This window comes from Carcharhinus amblyrhynchos, chromosome 11, assembly GCF_965287045.1.
Source record: "Carcharhinus amblyrhynchos chromosome 11, sCarAmb.v2.hapA, whole genome shotgun sequence".
In the NCBI taxonomy this organism is placed as follows: Eukaryota; Metazoa; Chordata; class Chondrichthyes; order Carcharhiniformes; family Carcharhinidae; genus Carcharhinus; species Carcharhinus amblyrhynchos.
The window spans coordinates 63,843,938-63,860,747 of NC_137334.1; the positions used below are offsets into that span (position 1 = coordinate 63,843,938).

Consider the following 16,810-nt stretch of genomic DNA (forward strand, 5'->3'; position numbering starts at 1 on the left):
CGGACGCTGCGCGCGCAGTCCTCCGTCACCTCTTCCCCCCCCGCCCCGGGCCCCACAGCCGTGCATGCGTGCGCAGCCCTCACAACCCACAACTCAGCCGCACATGCGCACTCAGCCCTCAGAACGGCTACCCCCGTTGCGCATGCGTACTCAGCCCGCACAGATCTTCCGCCGCCGCGCATGTGCGCGCAGCCCTCTCTCTCAGCCCCCCCCGGGAGGGAGAAGAAGACGGGCGGAGGTTAAAGGTTCACGTGACCTTCACTATCCCACAGTGCAACACGGTTGAGGTGGTCACGTGATGTGACGGGGAGTCATGGCGGCGGCTTCGGTTTTCCATCGGCTCCGAACGGGTTCGAAATTGGGGCCGCAGTTTGACCAGGAGGGCAATGTCATCGAGGTAACAGAGTTCCCCCATTCCCTCCCCTCCCTCCGGCGGATAAATTCTCCTCTTCTTCAACCGGAGGCTCTCCAGGAATCGGCTACCTGTTTCGTTTTAACTGAGGTCTTCTCCACCCCCCCCCCCCCCCCGGACCATGTTGTTGTCTCTGGGCTGCTGGGGGAATTAGGAATAAATCAGCTCGAAAAGGAAGGGCTGAGGCTGCTGTTAATTTTCAGCTTGTAGCTGCACTCATAAACCCCACATAACCAGGAAGAAGTGATGGTGGTGGTGATTGTTGTTGTGTCTGATACTTCCCCCACCAGGTAGTCAGCTGGCTGAAGCAGGGTTCCTGCTTGAGTTAGTGTCACAGAGGACAATGTGATGTTCCTCTGCGTTGAGTCTGCGGATCGCTTTTGCTCACAAAGTGGAGGAACTGTATAAATTAAGGTGGCCTCAAAACTAACCTAAACGTAAAGGCAAAATACTGCAGATGCTGGGAATCGGAAACGCGCAGAAATTCAGGCAGCATGTGTGGAGAGACAATTTAGAGTTCATTTTAAGGTGCGGGGGTGGGGCAGGACTTTCATCACAACAGTTTCGATGCATAATCAAAACTAACCCCACTGCCTTTTTGTTTTGCTTCATATATTCATTGGCTCTGCCTTTATTACTCAAAACATCCCAGATGTCACTCTTGCGATATTTATGCTTCTCTGTTGCACTTAGTGAAATTTCTTAATCAATTGTGTCTTGTCATGACAGTGGAATGTTTATCAGAACCCTACATCATTTTTTTTTTTCTAATAGCTCAAGACTTGAGTTTAGTTTTTCCATCACTGAGTATCATCCTGTTCTAAATGTTGTCTTTGGCGTTTGCTACCAAATAAACCTGTTGGACTTTAATCTGGTGTTGTGAGACTTCTTACTGTGTTTATCCTGATCCAACGCTGGTATCATGACTAAATGTTGTCTGTCAGCTGGTGGCACTAATGTACTTAGCACTTTGCTGAAGTTGCTAAAATTACAGACTACTGTGATGGGTGGCTTTGATTTATTTTTTTGAAAATGCTTTTGCTAGTCCCACTTTTGAACTTTTCACCTGGTGGGAGAACAGGGATTGGCAGCCACCAAGTGATTACTCTTTCAAATGCAGAGGAAAGTAAGTTTATGGTATAGACTTCGTAGATTTCTGTGCCTGGTTATAAGATTTACTTGACATTTGACAAATGTTACACCTTCTTTCAAAAAAAAGTGCAAGGATAAGCCAGACTAGATAAACGAGAACCAGACGGCACAACTTCAGGCTAAAGGGACGATCCTTTAGAACAGAGATGGAGGAATTTCTTCTGCCAGAGAGTAGTGAATGTATGAAACTCTTTGCCACAGAAGGCTGTGGAGACCAGACCATTGAGTGTTTTTAAGACAGAGATAGGTTCTTGATTGATAAAGGGATCAGGGGTTATGAGGGGAAAAAGCAGGAGAATGGAGTTGAGGAAAATATCAGCCATGATTGAATGGCAGAGCAGACTCAGACCACATGGCCTAATTCTGTTCCTATGTCTTATGGTCTAAACCCAATAACTACAGGCTAGTCAGTTTAACTCAGTGATGGGAGAGGATTTGTTAAAATTACTTTCAAAAGGCATTTGTTAAAGTGCCATACAACACACTTATGTAATAAAAGAGGAATAGCAGTAACATGGGTACAGAATTGCCAGGTGAAAGGAGATGGGGAATTGTTATGGATGACTGTCTTTCATCAATAAAAAAAAATAATGAAGTTCCTAGGGATCAGTGTTAGGATCCCTTATTTAGTAAACCTGGACTTTTATGTACAGGGGACAATTTATTTCAAAATTTGCGAATGAGACAAAGCTTGGAAATATTAAGTAGTATAATGAATATTGTAGAACTACCAAAGGACAGACAGGTCAGTTGAATGTGCAGTTAAGTGGTGAATTAAATTTGATGTAGGAAGTGGGAGGTGATGCATTTTACTTAGGATAACATGGAGAAACTAAATTTAAATAGGGTTGCTGGAGCAGAGGGACTAGGATAACTTATTGAAGGTGGCAGTGATGATTGAGGAGTGTGGTTAATAAAGCATATGTGATTATCGATGTGGGTGGCAGAGTGGTACAGTAGTTAGCATTGCTGCTTCACCAGGGACTTGGGTTCAATTCCTGGCTTGGGTCACTGTCTGGGGAGTTTGCATGTTCTCCCTGTGTCTGCATGGGTTTCCATCATGTGCTGTAGTTTCCTCCCACATTCTGAAAGACATGCTGGTTAGGAGCATTGACCTGAACAGGTGCCGGATTTGCTTGTGACTAATAAATTAAGTTTAACTTTATAAATAGGGACTTGGAGAACAAAAGCGAGGAAGTTTATAATAAACCTGTCTGTAATACTGGTTTGACTTCAACTGGAATATTGTGTCCAATTATGGGCAGCTCACTTTAGGAAATTTACAAAGACTTAGAGTGCAACTTAACCTTGGAATCATTCTCGAATCTATATGGGTAGTGTGGCGAAACTTGCGGAAGAGAAGGTAGGGAGGAGATTCAATAGAGGTATTCAAAATTGAGGGGTCTGGACACAGTAGGTAGAGCTAAACTTACAATTACTTGACAGATTGAGAACCAGGTTCAAAGTGATTGGCAAAAGAAACAACTGCAACATGAAGAAAAATGTTTTTTTTGCACAGCAAGTGGTTAGACCCGAGAATATGACGGAGGCAAATTCCATCAGAGCTTTCAAGAGAGAATTGAATCATTATCTGAAGAGGAAATTTTGCAGGACTTTGAAAAGGCAGAGGAGTGGGGTTAGATGAATTACTCTTGCAGAGAATAAGCACAGACATAATGAGCCAAATGGCTCCCTATGCTGTCACAATTTTGAATCATGATATTTTAATAAAAACAGAAAATACTGGAAAAACCCAGCAGGCCTGGCTGCATCGGTGGAGAGCAAAAATAGTTAATGTTTCAAGTCCGTTTGACTTCAGAGCTCGCGAGAGAAATGTGATGGATTATGTACTGCAAGAAGAGGTGGAGCAAAGTAAAAGTTCAGTGATTGTTGCAGTCTTGAGCTCCCATCAAAGGAGACAGGAAGCTGTAATGGCAGAAGGTGCTATTTGTTTTAGATTACAGCATTTGGAATATTTTGCATTTACTATTTATGATTTTAAATTGGTTAGTAACGCAAGCTACAATTTCAATTGAAACATTAGATCAGTTGAGTAATTGATTTATTATACAGAAATGAGATGCCTTACAGCTAACTTGCTGAATGAATCGTGTGTTGACTGACAAAAATTGACAGATTACTGGACACTATGTACCATCATTGGAAAATCTCTTTAAAGGCCCAGACCAAGCCTGGCAAAGGATTTTTTAAATTCATTTCTGGAGTGTGAGTATCACTGGCAAGGCCAACAGTCCATTCTTAATTGCCTTTTGAAAAAGTGGTAGTGAACTGCCACCTTGAACTGCTGCAATCTATCTGGTGCAGGTTCGCCCACAACACTGTTTGGAAGGGAGTTCCTGGTTTTGTATTCCGCTGGAGTATAAATACTGGAGTAATGACGCTGTGGTTCCAAGTTAGAATGGTGTGTTGCTTGGAGGGGCCTTGCAGCAGCTGGTTTTCCCAGGTGTTTTCTGCCCTTGTCCTTCTAAGTGTTGGAGATTGTGGCTTTGGAAGATGCTTTGAAGGATTGGATGTCTGCTGATATTTGAGGCCTTCTGTAACCTGTGGGTGCCACAGAGATTGGATGTTTTAAGTTTCCTGTATGGCATCATTTTAGTTGGTTGTACACGACTACATTTTGAGATTGGCAACCTAGTGTTGTCTTATTTAGAGAACACATTGACAACACCTTTTGATGTGGAAATCATATCTTCAGTATTCTGGGAAGTCGTGTTTTTTTTGGTCAGGTAGTCAACTATTCACTTGCACTCTTAGAATAGATAATGCATCAACACAAAAATATGAGTTGCTGAATGCAGAACAAATATTTATATAGTGGCTTTAATGTAATGCAACACCTGAAGGCACTTCACAGAAGCATTATAAAAGAATGGCATTCAGCCACATAAGGAAATATTAAATAACTGAAAGCATGGTTGGAGAGGGAAATGTTAGGTCAGATAACCAAAACCTTGATGAGACAGGTATGGTTAAAGTCAGCTATCAGAAAGATTCTTAGATCTAAGAGACCAACTGTTAAGTCAGTTGAGTAGCTCTTCAGTTTGCCAATTGAAAACTTTGAGGCAAGACTTAATTTGTTTCCTTTTCTGCTCTAAGTGCCACTGTACCTTTTAACTGCTCAGCTTCATTCTGGGACTTTTTTTAAAAAATGCTGCCTTTGTGTTTTTAGTGAAACAATTTTTTAAATGACTTTTTTCCTGTAAGCTCTGCTCCCAATATTTGATTTGACTTTGTCTAGTACTCAGCTTGGCAATTTTTTTCTCCTAATTTAGCTTTAATATCCCATTCCTTTTTTCTACTTGTTACTCATGCTTTTTAATAGCACATACAGCCTTTCAAAAAAAAGTCTGCAACCCTGAGCTCCCATCTGCCTGACACAAACTATAGTCACATTGTCCTTTTGGGTCAACTCATTCCGCTACAAATTCCATATTTCTGGCTTTTTCTTAGTTGTTTGTCATGTATCTGGATTTTGTTCTTTTTTCTCGCTATACAAACCTCGAGTTTAAACACCAAGTTAAATAAAAATTGCAACAACACCATTAAACTTGTCTAGTTGAATTTTTAATAGCTTTTTAATGCTCTCGTTAAAATAATATTTGAATATCTGTTCTCGACAAAAGTCTGAACATTGACAATTTATTTGTTCAAACTGACGGTTGTATATGGTTAATGTGACCTGTGGGTGTGCGCAATGTGCTTGATTACATCAGTGCTGTTCAGTCAGAGGCTGATTGCAGTTTTTGGTTGAAAGCTAGAAGATCTTTAAATATTTAAATGAACACATTTGGTCAGCATAGATGGCTTCTGGTCAGTACACTGAATAAGCTAAAGTTGAGGGCTTTTGGCAGGGACAAATTGTAGTATTCCTTTGCTCTTATGGATGACCAAGGAGTTTACTCAGGAGGTTTCTGAAAGCTCCTTTGTAAAACACATTGGCTTAGCTGGAGCTAGTTGGAAAGGTAAGAGAAACTGGATAATCATGATGGGGAAAGTTCTTAATAAAATGACACTTCCTTCATTAAAAAAATTGGACAACGTACAATTTAGTCATCCTATGTATTAGACCACTATGATATCAGGTGTAAAATTTGTAATGGCCATCTAGAGCAAATCAAGTATTCTAGCACTGGACAAAAGATGAACTACAATGATCAGGGGTTGTAAATGATACTTCACCAAATTGCCTCACATTTTTAACTGCATATTAAATTGATTACCACTCATTTGCTTAATGAAAATTTATTGAGGCTTATATGGCCAATTGTAGTTAATTTTGGATGTGCATTACTTGTGACAACTAAACTTCTGAATGCCTGTTTCCTGCCTTAAAATTGCTGACAAAAGTGATTAGATTGTTTACCCTTCAATTTTTTTAACTTTTATTGATCACATTAGTGATGATTTAAGAAAATTCCACTTCAAAGCCCCTCATTGCCTGTAATATAGCTGGGATTCATTGGTGCAATTCCTTATGGAAAGGGGAAGTCAATTAATTTTTTTTAAGTTGAAACTTGTTTACCCTGTTGCTCATTTACATGACTAATTTACATACACTTTAGTTCGCAAGAATGTTATACAAGAGTTGGAATCCTGAAACTGTTCCATCCATTGGTATCTTTGCCGTTGACTATATCAAAGCAAGGAGGTTAATCTACAGCCTCAAAGTCATTGATTGTTCATGCTTTGTTTCTTGCATTTTCCCAGTGATAGTTGAATACACCGGTCTAAATAGCCAGTAAGGAAAACAATGTTTTTCTGAAGTATGGGAGCAAATATTCAAGAACTGCAGAATTTCTGCATCATTCTGTGTGAAATTAGAATACTTGGTACATTGTGGCTGTGGCAGATAGAGTATTCCATAGCTTCATTAAAGGAAAACTTCCACTTTGGTATAAATAGATTTCCTAACAGTGCCAGAAATTTGAAGAGCAACATCCATTCAACCTTTCAGTTTTCTAACATAGGATTACTTCCAGTGGCTACAGAATCTGCAGACATGTATGCCAATATTTATATATGGATACCAAGGATATCTGATGCTATGCAACTTATCTGAACAATTTGACCAAGAGGACCAAAGCTGTTGAGGCTCTCAGTTGAATTTCCCTCAGACTTGAGAAATTTCTCTGGGTTTCCACAAAATACTTAACCAGTAAAGCTTTTCTTCACTTAGACTAGCCTGGCTATATGTTACGTTACTTGTGTGGCAGCCATGTATTCGAAGGTTTAGTTCGATTTATGGTCTCAGAACAGGTTGAGGCTCCCTGATCCTTTCGGAATTCTGTACAGAGGCTAAGCATTGCAAATGATTGTGAGTAATGTAGAATGCAAAATTGCTTTTTTTTTCCAACCAAAGCCCAAGGATCTTTGCAAAGATCAGAAAAGTATCCCCAATTTTATATACAGGACAATTGAGATTCAGGGTAGGGCATTTACAGTTTTATTTGGTGTTCTCATTTTGACACCTCTTCTGACACTTGTTAGATGTATTTTCTTCTGTTTACTTGGATAATATGCTTGATACAAATTGGCCTGATCTATAGATCAAAGAACAATTCTAATATGATAGTTAACCATGGTAAGAACATACTTGACAGACTATTGCTAACACAGATGCTATTTCCTGGCTCTCCCTCGCTGCTGCCAAAATTAGTTTTCCTCACCAATTTCTCCCTTCTGGTATGGTTAATTGATCCATCTTGTGATAAAGTTTCATGATCTCTGTCAATGCTATACCAGTGGCACACTTTAAAAGAATAGAAAGGGAATGGAAGAGGGTGGGAACCAAGATTTTGTCTTTGTGGAATATTTGTATTTGCGTATGTTGTGGGACAAAAATCCCCTCCAAGTGATCAGACAAAGAATTTCAGTTTTAAAATTGACCTTTATTTGAGCTACAGCAAGGGATCTGAAATGCCAGCTGGTATATCAGAGCCCTGAATAGAGCGTTATACAGATTGTTATATTTTCAGGTTTGGCTGAATTAGCATATCTCAGAAATTATTGATATCCAATCAAAGCTAACAGGATTACATAAGGATACAATTGTCCAGTCACAACTTGTGCACATCTACCTATTATAATGTTACCAAGCAAGTATTTCTTTCTAATTATCTACCAACTTCCAGGCACAAGTGTGATCACTGTCTAACCATTGGAATGTCAAACTCCCTTGTTCTATTGTATATTGTTAGAATGGACACTGATAAGCTATGTGTTGTTCACTGGAGGCCTTGTGTCTATGCCTTGTGACTGGGGCCTCCCTTGTAGTAGGGTGATAGTCCATATCTCTTACCTGGGCCTACTTTAATCAAGACCTGTGGTTTCTCCCAGCTTCCCTGTGTGACTGGATTTAGCAGCTTATGATCTTTAAACTGATGTGGTGGCTAAGCCTTGCAGTTAGTATGATTTAGTCTGGCTACTAGCGCCTTTGGCATATTACAGGCATGGTCGCTGAACATTTATTCAGGATATAGACCCCTCTTTTCACTGTCCAACCATTTGTACTTTCTGCTTCTCCGGTGTAATTAGCTGACTTGGCACCGACTGAGAATTAAACCTGGTTATTTGTGGTACAGCCAGTAGCACAATTGTGCTGGTCCATCAGGAAAATTTGAGCTTTTTTGTTGGCCTTCTAATTGCACATGCTATTGCATGATAGTTTTATCAATATTGTAGAAAATGTTTTATCTATTCCTGTAATTGACAGTTTATAGAGATCAAAGGGTTCAGAGAGCTTGGACAATTTAAATCTTAAATGTTACCTGGTTTAGAAACTGGTTGAGTGACTATGCACAAATGACAGACTTAATGTCAGATATCCCAAGACCATTGTGACCTAATATTAAATATTTGGCAAATACATTAATCACATTTGTAATTGATATTCCACCTTAAATAAGGGAATTAAATGCAGTGTTTGTGATAATATTCTTCTATTTAAAGGTTGAAACACGTGAAGATGAGGAACAAAGTATTAAATTGTCAGAAATTTTGGAGTTACTAGTTGCTGCTGGATACTTCAGAGCAAGAATTAAGGGATTATCGCCATTTGATAAGGTGAGAACCGCAAATCCAATTATTTTATAACACTTCAGATTAATAATTTGGTTATAGCAAATATTTTGTCATTAATATATACTATTGCTACTAATTATTTAAAAATATAAAAATATTAGAATGATGAAAGAATTGAACTTGATGTTTGTCCCACACAAGCACTTCATGGTCAATTGCATCTGAAATTTAGAGACCATTTAATTAATGAAGTGACAGCTTGTATGGGAGAAAAGTTGGAACCACAATTTTTTTTAAAAAGTGGAAAATTAGGTATCTGGTCACCAATTTCTATTCAGAATTGTAGTCACTGTATATTTTTGCATGATTAACAGAAGAATAAAATTGTTTCACATTAAATGAATAATGCTTATTAAATCTTTTTAAAGCAATAGTTTGCTATTGTTCATTTTAAAATTTTGATAAGAGACTTTCATTTTCTTCACAGGTAGTTGGTGGCATGACATGGTGTATTACAACATGCAACTTTGATATTGATGTTGATTTACTTTTCCAAGAAAATTCTACAATTGGTCAGAAAATGTAAGTTCCTTTGAAACTGCTTGAAATATTTAGATCTTCATGCTTGAATGGAATATAGTAGTTGATGTTTAGAATGTTATGACAATCTCTTGCCTTACTGTATCATCTTTAAATGTAAAATACCCCAAGAAGCTTTGCTCAGATGAGAATGCACCAAGCAATACTAAGAGTCAACAGTTGACAAAATACACTTGCTAATAAGGCTTTGAAGGTTCTTTTAAAGATAATGTTATAATTCAGGTCAGAAACACCAAAGTGTTTATGAAGTCCATCTGGAGCATAAATTTTGCAATTTGAATTTGGCTAGGGTAAGCATGAGATGTTTCACTTTAGGTATGATTCAAATGACATACTAGGGAGCATTTATCAAACCAAGTTTATTTAAGAATACAGTTAAAACGTATAGAAAGTTAGCAATAACCTTTATCATAAACAAGAAAAAAACCAACACTGCTATTGTACAAAGCTTAAACTAAATACCTTTCCAATCAAACAAATCCTGTAGACAAAATTCTTGCCAGAAGAAAATGAGTACTCGTGTGATGCTGGAACCTGGTCCTTCAGTTGGATGCTGCAGTTCTCTTGATACACAACAGACAAGCTTGAAGTCAGAACAGCTTCCCAAAACACCAAGGAGAAAGACTGTTTCTAGCTAGCAAACCACCAACAGCAGAGTTTCACTCAAAAGGCCAGGAGACCTGCTTCCAGCTAGCCAGCAGAATTTAGAAAGAGCCTGCTTACCACCTGGCAATCAGGACAGCTTCTGACTAAATCAAAATTGAAAATGGATTCTTGGATTATTCTGGGAGGAACCACCTGATTTTATTTGTCAATGAATCTTCCTCCTCACAATAGGTAATTTTTTAAAAAATTCCCAGAAAGTACCTGAGGCCCAGAGTTTTAAAAAAAAACAAACGTAATTTAAATCATTGAAGCAGCAATGAAAGGACTTCAAGCCAACAATTCGGCACCAATGAAACCAAAATGCCTGCATTGCAACTGCAGAGAACGTGATTTTAAAAAAAAAGACTTAAAGGTACACTTGTGTCGCAGCAGGAAAAAGTAAAAGGGATAAGTTAAGGAATTGACTTAGAAGGTAGGATCTGTCAACTAGCAAGAAATGCTGGAACAGGGTTGGTAATTTTAGGGGCCTGTGGGTGAGAATATAGGGCTCAAGGTAACATTACATTTTGGAAAATTGAAAGACTGCATGAGATATTTTAACATGAGTGGCTGTAATTCCTTTATGGCTTTTAATTTTGAGCAGTGCAATCGCCCTATAGCATGTACTCAGTGGATTTTCACTCTTATAGGAAGGATTTTTAAAGTTTTTAATAGCACTCAATAAAATGTCTTACAATATTTACCACTTCTATTCATTAGAGCATTGACAGAGAAAATTGTGTCAGTTTTGCCAATTATGAAGTGCCCTCATCGCTTAGAACCACATCAAATTCAAGGTCTGGATTTCATACACATCTTCCCTGTTGTACAAGTAAGGATTTTATTTCTGAGCAACTGTCAAATTATTTTTATTGCTATTGTATATCTCATGGTCTTAAACCATACATCAATTTTCTATCTATCTCAGCACTCTTGTTGTTTATCAATGCTTCAGAAAATGTGGTTTGCTTATGTCACTTAAAATGTTGAAATGTAACTATTACTAGCATTTCCTATATTTTGATTTTGAAGATTTACAACCTTTTTGAGGGAAATTTCAAGTGACTCTACATTTGACTCATGTTTAACAAGCATCAGATGGATATAACGTGATTAGCTCAAGTAATCTCAGATTTAAAGCACTTTTATGTACTAATCTGAGTGCAAAAGCTATCAATCAGTTAGCAGCCAGCATATAATGGAACACATGCTTTTTCTTTTCCAGAGCAATCAGTCACGTTTGAATCACTCAATTTTGTTTCAGTCTACATCATTGATCATGTTGTCTTGAGTCTCTACTGATGTACATTTGAAAATTATATTTTATTAAAAGATAAATCTTGAAAGTAAATCCAATTTATCTCATTTATTCTAGTTAATTTTGAGATAGTTTTTGTATTTGAAGCGGCTAGGTATAGTGCTTGAGGCAAATGGGATTAAAGGTAATGGGGAGAAAGCAGGATTAGGCTGTTTAGTTGGACAATCAGCCATGATCGTGATAAAATGGAGCAGACTGGAAGGACCAAGTGGCACCTCTATTTCTATTATCAAATTGAAGGGCTTTTCACAACCATCTTTCGCTTGCCTTAATGAGTTATTTTCTCATCCGAATAGTGAAGCTATTTCATTCTTTAGCACATCATTATAAAGGTGCACTTTCTCTTACGTGGAAATCTGTAATTGAATTCAATAGTCATGGCAAAACATTATTTTCCCTTCTTAATAACAAGCATTGGGCTAGGTATTTTTCTACTTTTGCCCCAATTACCCCACCCCACTGTAACAGAATTATTTTGAAGCCAGTCTTTGTATTTGAAACCTTTCAGATTGTTCTAAGTTTTCTTTTGTGACTTTTTTAAAGTAGATTTTAGGACAAACCAGAAATATTGATGCTTGTTGCCAAGTAATATTTCATCTCCATTATTTCTGATTTTTAAGTGGTTGGTAAAACGTGCAATTGAGACCAGAGAAGAGATGGGAGATTACATTCGATCATTTTCAGTATCTCAATTTCAGAAAACCCATAGTCTGCTTGAGGTGAGTTTCCCAATGTATTTAAATTACAGAAATGTTACTAATGTACTTGTCTACACGCAATTTATGAAGTTTGCAATTTAGTTTGGTACTTCCAATTCTAATTTCCGATACTTGACTAGGAAATTGGAATAGTAGAAATTGTGGGCGATGGGTCAAACTAATTTGAATTTTGGGATACTAATCTTTTAATAAATGTATTGAATTTTCATCAATTTTTAATTCTAGTTACAAGATTAGATTGATTTGTCTTACCTGACTAAAGCTAATTCTGGAGATTTTGAGCTTGTTTCTCAGTATAACTTTTGTCTCCAATTACTTTGACCAAGAATTAAATAATGCTGAATGCAACTTAATAGTTTCCTTAGTTTTAGGGACCAAATCAGAAACCCCAAGGTATATTATGAAATTAGACTAGACCCCAATTATCCTTATTTATTGTAGCATTAGTGTGCGAATAAGGTGTTTCACTCTTGGTGTGATTCTATTGATATGCTAGGAAGCTTTTATCAAAACATACTTAATTTTAACAATACAATTTAAATATAATTAGCTGAATTTTTACCAGTTGTAATACTTAAACATAAGATACAATTCTTAGCTGCTAACTGATTTCTATTCTAATTTAAGCAATATTTCTCAATTAAACTCCTCTTCAAAAGCAGTTAGCAAACAACACAAGCTTACCTGCTTTTACTTGTTAACAGTCCTAGAGCCTTTGAATACCCCTGGTGAGAAATAGAGATACACCCGTCTTCTCACATCCCCAAAACAGCAACCTCCAAAGAGGAAAAACTGCTTGCTTCTCTCAAACCAAGCAGAAATTACTTGCTTTTCCCTATAAGCATAGTTCTTGCCTCTTGTCAATCAATCCTGAAACACCAGAGGGAAAACCAAGAATGCGTTAGCTCTGGTTAAAACAAATACTTTGTTCATCTAGGATTAATTATTCTCTGCACCCTCAGCATGGAAATGGCTGGTATGTATACAGACTGGCACCAGGTAAACCAGAGCTAAATTTTAAACATACCCTCAAGAAACATGATATAAATACATTTCTTAAAGGCACAATATCGTCACAGCCTAGATCTCCAAAATGTAATTATGGGGTCCCAGTCTACCACCTACATTTTGTCCATATTAGAGACCACGCTATGACTGGATCCTTGTGAAATGCTATGATCTCGCTAGAGACCTACAACTTTTAATAGATTCAAACTTCAGTTAGTTGAAAGAATGACACAATAGAATGTTAAAACTTTTACTGTAACAAATGACTCAACATTCTTGACTAAATACTGTTTGAGTATTTTGAAAATGATGTGCTGTTGAAGCTTTTCATCTTGCATGCAGGAAGACAGACACAAAAATACCAAATTCAAAGGGAACAACAACTTGCACTGCCAACTAATCAGCTTTTTCTTATGCAATATAAATTGTTCCCTTTGAAATTTGACATTCTTGTCTGTCACGGTGAGTGCAACTCAAAAAGCTTCAATTGTGTCTTTTTTAGCAGTTTAGTGAACTTAAGGGAAATACATTCCCACTTTGAACTTGGCACATACGTCACACTCCTTGTGGAATTACAGTTCACGGTTGCTCCTGGCTTCTAATGGGTTCCCATATTCCCATTTCATCATGTAGTACCTCTGAACATATGCTGACACTTTGCTCAGTATCCACCATCAGCAATAAAGCCAGTTTCACTGGCTCCTCTTCCTCCTGTCCATGCCAGTACAAATCTTCTGAAATTTGTATGTTGGCACAGGATCCATTTCATAAACCTGAGACCTTCACCTTCTCTCATCTGACTGTGGTAGTCCACAAGCCAAAACAGCTTACTTCTATTGACCCTACAGAGCTGCTGTCTCTGATATCCATTTATTTGTAGGAAGGCTTAACCTGATCTCAAAATGACGTTTAGAGAAATATTTACTGAGCTTTGATGTGCTTGTGTCAGAAATAACTGGTGTACTTTTTAAATTTTAGAACTAGAATTGCTGTACTTTATAAAAATTAAAAATGTGCTTTCGATTTTGATTTCTAATAGGATGATGATTTCAAGCAACGGAAAGACAAAGCCATGAAAGCAGTTGTAGAAGTTTCTGTGAGTAAAGTTTGATAAGTTATTTCAGTACTGTGGAAAAATTATGCAGCCGACATAGTTAACACATTTCTCTTTTTGACCTTCAAAATTGCTTCCTCTTTCTTAAATTATACATGATTTTCACCCAAGCATTTTTTGTTTAAAATGTGAGCAGAATATTGCCTAACTGTGCTAGTATAAAACAAAATAATTGTGTACACGTCTATCTTTTTCCAATCACTTTGTGTCTGTTTGTCTTTTGCATGACTTGCATTCATATTTTAAAGTGATTGGTTAATCACTTGAGTCATGCTGAATCATGAACGTTATTCAGATCAGACATGATTATTTTTATTCAATTTCTGCGGGGGGGAATGAGATCACTTGTTACAGATAGGGTCCCAGTCCACCACTTACATTTTGTTAAGATTGATTTTTTTCATGGAGGGGGAGTTGGGCAATTTAGTTGGATCCTTTGTTGTGGATCAGGGAGAAGACAAATGAGCTAAAGTAGCTGAGCATTGGGTGATTTGTTAATGGCCTGTAACTTACAGGCTTCCCAGCATCGAATTTGAGATTGGTGGGGATGGGGATTCCCTCAAGTGCTCAGATGAGCGTTTATATGGTAATTGACTAGAATGCTCACTTCCCCAGGACAACTGTGCTGGAAACCATCCAACAGTGATTTCAAATTGCTAATCTCAGATGCTTCTGCCAGTGTTATACTAATATTGACTCTGAAAAGGTTAGCACAAGTGCAGAAGATCAGAAGCATGGGATCACCACCACCTGGAACCTCCCTCCAAGCCATTTGCAATTCTGACCTGGAAATATACTGTTTCTTCCACTGCCACTGGATCAAATTCCTAGAACTCCCTCCCTAATAGCACTGTAGGTGTACCTACACCACGTGGATGTCAGCAGTTCAAGAAGGCAACACACCACTTTATTGAGGGTAGTTTGGGGTGGGCAATAAATTCTGGTCTGGCCGACAAAGCCCACACACCTTGAATGAATTTTTTAAAGTCAGAAACAATTCATTCTGAAATAACCCAAAAACAACTGCAAATATTCAACTCGAGCTTAGTTGCGTAAGATTTAGTTGGACAAAGAAGAGGTAGTTTGGATGGTAGAGGAAGGGGGGGATTGATAGCAAATGCAGAGGAGGAGTAGAGAGTTGAAGATAGAAATAGATGTTTTTCTCCAAGATGTTCTATTTCTGGAATACTCAGTTGTCTGAAGAAGTAATCACATTTAGAGAGTTAACCATAATATTGAGTTGGTAAAAACTATGCTCTTTGCCCCCTGCTGCATGCTCTTGTTTCCCAGCTGTCACCTCTGTCCCTCTTACTGCCAAATGCTTTGAGGCTAAACCAGACTGTGTTTGCAATCTTAGTGTTGTATCTGACTCCAAGATGAACCTTTTGAGGACATCCGCATCATCACTTAGATTGTCTCTTTCCGCCTATGTAATATTGCCTTACTGTACCCTTGCCTCAGCCCATCTGTTGAATCCACACTCATACTTTTGTTATCTCTGGATTTGACAATTTCATCGCACTCCCGGCCTACCTCCCATCTTCCTCCAAATTTAATATTGTCCACTTCTTTGCTCATATCCTTAGTTGCACCCAAGTTCCATTGACTCTCGTATGAACAATATCTCGATTTTTAAAATTTGCGTCCTTCAGATCCTGCATCCTTTGACCAAATCCACCCTAATATCTTATACCTCTGCCTCAATTTTTTTGATAACACTCCCATGACATGCCTTGAGACACTTGACTGTGTGTAAGATATAGAATGTTGTCTTAAGGATTGACTGCATGTTCACTACAATGTTGAACTATTTTGCTTTCAAAGGATGTTTATAAACCACAACGCAAATACAAACGGTTGGTTGCAGCAGGAAAGTTACTGGATGAAGAATCCCGAGTCCATTCTACTCTTTTGGAATTTGGCCGGTATGTTGAAGAACACAAAAATATTCTAACTTGAGTGTTCATGGCAGGTTTGTGCACTGTTTAATTTTAGACTGTTTGACAGTTAATTTCTGCCCTACATATAAAACAGTTGGAACACCAGGTTACCCAAATTACATTGAGGGCCCAAAATGATAACTAATGTAACAATTTACTTTAGGCTTTTTTCAGGAAACCTAAAATGGTGCGATCAAGTTCAATGCATTTTTTGTTTTTATTCCAATTCAATCCAATCAAGTCCAATTCAGAGTCTCAACAAATTGAGACATTCTCGATCCAAGCTGACAAGGCAGGGCTGTCACCTCCTGTCTTGGGCTTGGCCCACACGATCCAAGCTGATTGAAATAGGCATAGCTCCTCCTCCAAGGCTTGATCTTGCATCCTAGCCAAAAGGCCGAAATGCCGCTTTAAAAAATTGCTTCAAATGAAGTTAAAATGCAACCCAGTGACCTCAACCAAGCACAGCATGTCGACACCACACCTGATCCCAGCCAAAAGGCTGAGAAGCGATATGGACAAAATGATGGATGTACCTGAGCTGTAACCAAGGGCAAAGGGAGGCCTTTGGAGAGGAAGTATTACTATTTTTTTAATGGAATCCTGTATCACAGTTGGGTCAAAGCACTCATGTAAGTGTGCAAATATTAAGTCATTGCTCTGTTTTTAGGAGGAAACATATGACCAAAATCCTATTACCTGTAGCTTTTCAGATTTGCAGCAGAGAAAATAATGGGCATCTGCTTCAGCAATAAGATAGTAGTGAGGTCAGTCTGTTACCAAACCTAGAAAATGACTTTTTTAAAAAACAAATTTTCACTTGTGTCACAACCTTAATGTTTTCAAGCTCTTCACAGACTA

The 16,810-nt window shown here is 38.0% G+C and overlaps 1 protein-coding gene across 2 annotated transcripts in view; it reads left to right on the top strand.

Annotated features, from left to right (window-relative positions):
* The first annotated feature begins 252 nt into the window (after positions 1-252).
* ccdc93 (CCC complex scaffolding subunit CCDC93) overlaps positions 253-16,810 on the top strand; it is a 61,206-nt gene continuing 44,648 nt past the window's right edge. The window contains exons 1-7 of one of the 2 annotated variants that reach the window (XM_080199299.1): positions 253-397; positions 8,534-8,647; positions 9,093-9,187; positions 10,571-10,682; positions 11,789-11,887; positions 13,935-13,991; positions 15,834-15,934. In XM_080199299.1, coding sequence (XP_080055425.1) covers positions 314-397; positions 8,534-8,647; positions 9,093-9,187; positions 10,571-10,682; positions 11,789-11,887; positions 13,935-13,991; positions 15,834-15,934 — 662 coding nt within the window. In that variant the 5' untranslated portion in view covers positions 253-313. The remainder of the gene's footprint in view (positions 398-8,533; positions 8,648-9,092; positions 9,188-10,570; positions 10,683-11,788; positions 11,888-13,934; positions 13,992-15,833; positions 15,935-16,810) is intronic. The other variant, XM_080199300.1, reaches the window with a different exon arrangement.